Raw genomic sequence first — 7,063 nt, 5'->3', positions numbered from 1 at the left:
ATGGGAAAGTTAATACATGACGTGCATATTACATAAGTTGCGTTACATGCTGTGCTATGTAAGCTGGGGCCAGCTTAACTGTCCAGCAGATGCAAGGCCGACGGTGCACTAGCTGTTATTGGAACCCTACAATGGACATGTTAGTGATGTAAAGCTGTAGTATTGGCTTCATGCGATGCGCTGTGCGCGCGCAAGCATAGTGTCTTGCATTGTTCTCCTGCAAGCTCTGTCCTACGCAAGCCCGTGGACGGCATCATCAACGAGCATACATGGCGTCGTTCAGGATACAACTACCATAAAGGTAACAAATTTTGTGTCTGGACACGCAACTCGGAAGCTTGCTGGGCCATGCCGCCGCCCCGTCACGCTGGCCCCTCTACGGTCAAACCACTGATCCCTTTCCATCACGGCCCCACCCGCCATATCAGATATGGATCCACCTAGAAGCTCCATCGCCTTTCCATTTTTGGCTTTCCTTGCCCTTCAGGACCCTGGCAATGCTCAGGGCACGCGCATGCATGGTGGAGTGGACACTTCCTCCCTCCACGACCCTACGCGCTCTTTACGCAGTAAAAGCATAAACAAGTCTAGACATGGCGGCAACACGCGGCCGAAGCCTCCACAAACGGGGCCTTTCTTAATCCCCCTGCTTCCGTACGGCCTCAGCAACCAAATCGTCGCGCTTAAAGAAGCCCTAGCGCTAGCAGTCGTGCTAAACTATACGGTCGTGACCCTGGGCTTCTGGCCCCATAGATCAGAGGTAGCAGCGGCCGCGGGCCAGCACCTGGAGCCGGGGGCCCTAACACACAGAGCGGTTTTGGAGCTGGATGCGGAGGAGGGAGAGGAGAGGAATGTGGAGAAGAGTGCTGAGAAGCAGCTGCAGCGAATCAATGCGTCCGAGGTCATTCCCTTTGACATGGTGTTTGACCGGTGGGTGCGTGGGTTTGGGGATGCGGTTGGGCCTCGCGCTTAATAGCTGGCAGGAAGGACCCTTAACAACCTCCAGCCGCTCTTCTTTCCGCAGGAGCAGTCTGGCATCGCTGGTACGCGTTATCACCTGGGAGGAGGCTATACGGCAGTACGGCTGGTCTCAGAGTAAAGGTGCCGATGCGCTGATATTGCTCAGTCGAGCATCGGGATTGGATCTGGTGCTTGAGAAGGTCGCCGCGGCGGGGTTCATGTACACCGAACACATCCACACAGCACGGCAGTACGATTTTAGGTACGGCATGAGGCCTTGACTTGACGCAAGTCATTGGAGTGCTCTTGACCCCGGCCCTGACACTCACCAACGTTATTCTACACCCGCACACATCCCCCTCTCCCCACGCAATACCGTTATCCCGCCCTCCTAACCCCTTCTCACACACTCCCCCAGCTGTGACTCCCGGGGGTTGTCCTGGCTGGTCCGTACGGTGGGCCGTAAGCGCTGGGTGGCGCTGTTCAGCTATCGACGTATCGTACCTGCGGCCCGGAACTCGTACCGCAGCTTTGCGCATAGCAGCGACCCATGCGCCCGGGCGTATCATCAGGTAGCGGGAAAGGCAGGCGGGGAGGAGGGTGGGAGGAGGAACACGTGTATGAGTTTGGGGGGCCGAAGGTCATGCGAGAGCGGGTGTCCTTGGGGAGGTCTGTATAACGGAATACCAGGAATGCGACAACGTTGGCAATTGCCCGTCCTTACGTTTTTCCTCCCTCTCCTCCCTTTCCTCCCTCTCCTCCCTTTCCTCCCTCTGCTGCATGAGCCCCACCGCATCTCGTGACTAGTACCCGAACTCGACGACCCCCTCCACACCGCATCTCGTGACTAGTACCCGAACTCGACGACCCCCTCCACACCGCATCTCGTGACTAGTACCCGAACTCGACGACCCCCTCCACACCGCATCTCGTGACTAGTACCCGAACTCGACGACCCCCTCCACACCGCATCTCGTGACTAGTACCCGAACTCGACGACCCCCTCCACACCGCATCTCGTGACTAGTACCCGAACTCGACGACCCCCTCCACACCGCATCTCGTGACTAGTACCCGAACTCGACGACCCCCTCCACACCGCATCTCGTGACTAGTACCCGAACTCGACGACCCCCTCCACACCGCATCTCGTGACTAGTACCCGAACTCGACGACCCCCCACACACACCGCATCTCGTGACTAGTACCCGAACTCGACGACCCCCCCCCACACCGCATCTCGTGACAGTACACGACGCAGGTGTCTCTGCGGTTGAAGAAGTCTGCATGGATCACTCAAATCGCAAGGAACTTTGTCCAGGAAGCACTAGCGGGGTGGGCATTGAGACAGCAGCAGCAGGGGGAGGGGGAGGGGGAGGGGGAGGAGCGCAAGGTGGAGACTGCGGTGGCCATGAGTGCGGGTTTTGGCCCCAGCGCGGGCGCCACCATCCCGCACTACATCGCGGTGCACGTTCGGCCGTACCCCGATGAGTGCCTGGATTATTTTGTCAACATGACGCAGTACGATCCCGGAGCAGCAAGCCAGGTGATTAAAGAGGTGTATCTCAGTTTCCGCGTCCGTGAGGAAACGACGGGATGACGGGTGCATGTGAACCTGCTGTTGCTAAATAGCGGACAAAGCAAGATGAGGTGTTGTCCTCGTCTTTGCTTGGAGCAGATAGGGGTCGGTCTCGTCGGTTTGTTATGAAATTAGGTGGAATGATGGAACGATTTTAACGAAAACGTGTTTTGTGTCCGCACCTGAAGAGAAATTTTGCTTTCTTCCGTTGTTTCCGGGGGGTCTTCAGTCCGGAGCTTTAGTTATCTGAACGTCATATTGTTAGTGTCGTGTGCTCGCTGCATTTGACATGCGACATCCAAAAGTGCAGCAACCCGTATTGAGTTATGCTCCTCATCCTTCATGCTCAAAACCCAACGCGATAGCCCAGTGGCTGCATGGACCGTAGAGCGACGGGAGGGAGGGCGTTGGTGTCGGTTAGAAGTTAGCTATTTCCGAAAGATTTTTGTTTCTTGTCGAAAAACCGAATCGGAACAATTCCAGAAGGATTACACGCACGCACGCCGCAGGTGTGCAGTAATCCCAAGCTGCTGATCAAGATAGTTTCACTTGTACGGAAGCTGGTCGAGACACGTGACGCTGCCGCCGCCGTTGCCGGGGGGACGAGCGGCTCCCCAGAACAAGAACCTAGCGGGGGCGGCACTATGGAGTGGTCTCCTCCCCCTGCAACGATTGCGCCTGTGCCTGTGCCAGCGGCGGTGTTCGTCATGACTCATCCCAGGTTACGTAGAGTTGTTGAGGCAGAGATGTCAAGGTTGTGGGAGAGCGTGAAATTCAGCTCCGAGGCTATCTTGAACTCTACCGATGACCCCGCCCACGCCGCCGCCGTCGCGGCCTTCTCCTCCAATTCCACTTCCTCCTCTCCTCCGTCTTCCCCGCTCCCGTACCTCTTCTTCCTGGGTCTGTCCGACCTCCCTCCCGAGCTCCGGAACCACGTGGCCTCCACCAGCCTGCTGTCCATGGTAGAGCAGCAGGTCTGCAGACAGGCGGAGGACTTCATCGGAAGCAAGGCATCGTCGATCAGTGTGCTGGTGGCGCAGGAGAGGGTTGAGGGGGAACGGTTGGAGGCGGGAGGGGCGAGTCCCGGTGGTGCAGCTGCCGTGGACGGGGCTGGGGCGCAAGGAGGCGAGGAGGGGGCGCCAGGGGCAGCCAGCCAGGATGGTGATGAAAGGGAGGTACAAGACGCCGCGGTAGCAATGTCTGACAGCGCCGGCAGCGGCAGCGGCGGATACGGCAATGATGGGCGCCTTTCTCGCATAACGGTGCTCGTATGACGATCAAGCGGTGTGTTCGTTTGCTTGTTGTTGAATGTGGCGCAGGCTTTTTATACTAGTATTGCAACTGACGTGCACAGTAACGAACAGAGGACTATCAAGTAATGGACGTCGTATGAATGACCTTGGTTTCTGTGTCAACCTTTTTTAGGGTTTTTAGAACCCTAAGAAACGAAACCCTAGGGTTTTAAAATAAACAGAAACCCTAAAACCCTAAGAAAACCCTAACGACTGGGGCTGTATTCCAATGGGTCTTGCATTGAACATCTTTGAACCATCACCAGGGCAGATGAGGGTCTTGCGGCCCCAGACGTTTGCTGGGATTTGGTCAAGACTCCACTTGTACTGGTACAGGGCACATATTATGCACTCAGAACCACAGCTGAAGTACCTGGGCCTCTCTGCAACACGTGGACGGGCCTTCACTGGGACCCACTGCTGATCCTGATTGTATGCTTTTTGGACTTGGAAGAGATATTTGCTACTGCTCAAAGATGAAGGAGTCAGACTTGGGGTCATAGTGCAGGTTGCTGTCACACTTCACAAACAGCTGTTGTGGACCAACAGGGAGTGGGTGGAGCTGAGGAAGGTATCAAGATGCTCTCAAACATCACGTCCACACCCATTCCAGCATCTAGATCATCTAGTCTGACCCCCTTTGCCCTGAGGGACCTGTTCTATGCGGTGGATAACTCCAGCCAGGCCGCCTGCAACCACCTCAGCCTCAAGGTGGAGTGTGGGGCGGGGAAGGGGTAAAGACGCTACCCAAGGAACCGGCGCGCACCAGGGTATGGCTTGGCGAGCCTGCGGTATGCGTAGCACCGCGTGAGCAATAACATGGACAGAAACGCACGGAATGTGGCTCAGTGACGGGAGAGCCCCACAAAAGACGCGCCGCTGAATCCTTAAACAACCTCGGTCTCCCCTATAGGTTGCAGCTCTGGGATGTGGCTCGGCACCGACCCGCAGCTGATGCCCGTGCCTTGCACCATCACTGTGGTGGCTGTCAAGGACTGTGAACATGACATTCTTGGGTGCGTGTCGGGATGGAGCCAGTCTGGAACATTTGCGGCTGCCATAGCTGTGCTGTGTGTTGGCGCCTCTCATCTTGTTGTGTGTGGCCGGCGAGCTGGGGGGGGCCAGGCAGAAGCTGCAGCAGTGAGCAGCAGGACAGCTGCGCATACGCTGATTCACCAGGCCTGCCTGTGCATGCATGGCGCTGTCTAAACTTTCAAGGGGCCAACCAGCTGTAGCAGGCTGTGGCTGCTGAAACTGGTGTTTGGGCTTTGGTATCCAGGTGGCCCATTCAGGCGTATGGGAGAAAGCGCTACATGGAGCGTGCACGAACTTCTGTGTTGGGGGACACTAAGAGTGCTTGGGATGCTAAAATGCTGGGGCTAAGATCTTTACTGAGGAGTGTTGCTTCCAGCCTTGCAAGCCGGCTACACATTTGCGGCGGTCACAACTGTGTTCGCTTCATAGTGCTGCGACGAACACCAGAGACCGCGAGCATCGGTCAGGAGCGTCGCCTCCGAGTGTCTGGTGGCAAAGCACAGGCTCCCGGCCGAACTTGCTGAGGACGGGCTGGATATGCCGCTGTGCTGTGTATATCTAATGTGAACAATCGCCACTGTCACGGTTACGTATAGTGCACGATTGATCACCATGATCCACATTGGGCTCATGTAAGAGCTAGTAGCGGATGTAACGCCGCTAAGGCGGCCCTTGGCTCACCGGGCCAACGGTCATCGTACCAACGGTACATTCAAGAACTATTCATAATCTTCCAATACCAAACGGAATTTATCAATACCACCTTTTTATCGTTGGATATTTCCCTTCGTAACTGCTTCGCCAACTGCCGAGCTTTGTTACAATTTTGGTATCTTTGACCAACCGGTCAAACGACCTCGGAGTCAAGCACTCCATCGCTTCCGCAATCACATTCTAATTTTAGAACCATTTTCTATCTAACTCACATGGCGAGCCCAAGGAACCCCCAACGCGCCCAGTCGGCGGAGGCCGACCACGAGCGCTATCAGCTGCGCCAGGTGAGCCCCTCCAAAGCGAAGAAACTGGTACATAAGGTCCAGGAAATGTACGATAAGTACGTGAGACGTGCCCAGCGTAGGGGCATCACACCGCCGTCGCACATGTTTGACAAAGTCAGACAATTTTGTGATGAGCAAGACTATCGCTCCGCACTAGGCTTCCTAATGGAAGCTAATGAGGAACTCTCTTATGTGCAGAAAAGCCGCGAACTGCGGGAACGCTTAGCCACTGCGGCGCAGGATGCCGACAACAACGGAGCACACGACCCAACAGGGCCAGGACCATCGCGCCCACATACTGCGCAGCCAACGGCTGCCGCCACGGGGCCGACCAGGGTAACTTTGCCCACGGCCGCGCTCCAGCCGCAACGCGGCACACGGCAGGGTGAGTTGCACGAAGAGCGTGAATGTAATGACACCACTGCGGCTGACCTCGTCCCGCCTGAGGGGGGGTTGCCACCACTTTCCCACCCACACCACCCAATTGGCGCAATGCCACCATGTAGATTGGTGCTTAGGTCCCCGCAACAAAATGTTGCACGTATTATCACGCGAACTGACGCTATGGACCACATGGCACACCCAACAGGTGGAGCCCCACACGACGACAACTTTAATAAGCTGCTGATGGACAAACTCGACCAAATGTCGAGGAGAATAGAAGGCATAGAGGCGCACATTCAGGCCCAAGCCGGAAAACAAAGTACTGTGCTTCGGGTTTTCGAGGCCTTCTGCAGACGCAAAAATACTGAACGAAGTACGAAATGGCTGCAGTCCACCATTGGTGGATTCCGGGTTGGTTCCTCTATGTCCATCGGTTCCCCACACGAGCTGCCTGAGGCTACGGCGTGGGCAACTTCCTAGGCATCCGCTGTTTTGCGGTCCTTGTTGTAACGCGGCCGTTTGCCGCATAGGTGGCCCTTGCCAAAGGGCTCTCCGCAATGGTAGCAGCTGTTCTTCTCTTTTGCCATCTCGCGAACCCAAGTCGGCATTTCCATGCTGTCACCTCGGCCGCGTCCACCATAGGCGCCACCCCGCCCACCCCCGACAGAATGGCGGCCGCGGCAACCACACCCAACGGGGTGGATCCAGCAACCGTGCTGACCACAACCACTGAGGTGGCCGCTACAGAGGCTGCGGTGGCGGTCGCGGTGGCGCCTATGGCGGACGCGGCTGAGGCAGCAGCATGGAAATGCCGA

General features: G+C 56.6%; 1 protein-coding gene across 1 annotated transcript; it reads left to right on the top strand.

Annotated features, from left to right (window-relative positions):
- Positions 1-430: 430 nt before the first annotated feature.
- On the top strand, positions 431-3,813 carry VOLCADRAFT_97883 (uncharacterized protein; the record flags this gene model as incomplete). Its single annotated transcript, XM_002956814.1, has 5 exons — positions 431-930; positions 1,025-1,222; positions 1,379-1,415; positions 2,210-2,506; positions 3,049-3,813. 5 exons carry the CDS (start codon positions 431-433, stop codon positions 3,811-3,813), a joined length of 1,797 nt encoding a protein of 598 aa, XP_002956860.1.
- Between the last annotated feature and the right edge of the window lie 3,250 nt (positions 3,814-7,063).

Source organism: Volvox carteri (genome assembly GCF_000143455.1).
Source record: "Volvox carteri f. nagariensis unplaced genomic scaffold VOLCAscaffold_65, whole genome shotgun sequence".
Classification (NCBI taxonomy): Eukaryota; Viridiplantae; Chlorophyta; class Chlorophyceae; order Chlamydomonadales; family Volvocaceae; genus Volvox; species Volvox carteri.
This window is presented reverse-complemented; position numbering and strand designations above follow the sequence as displayed.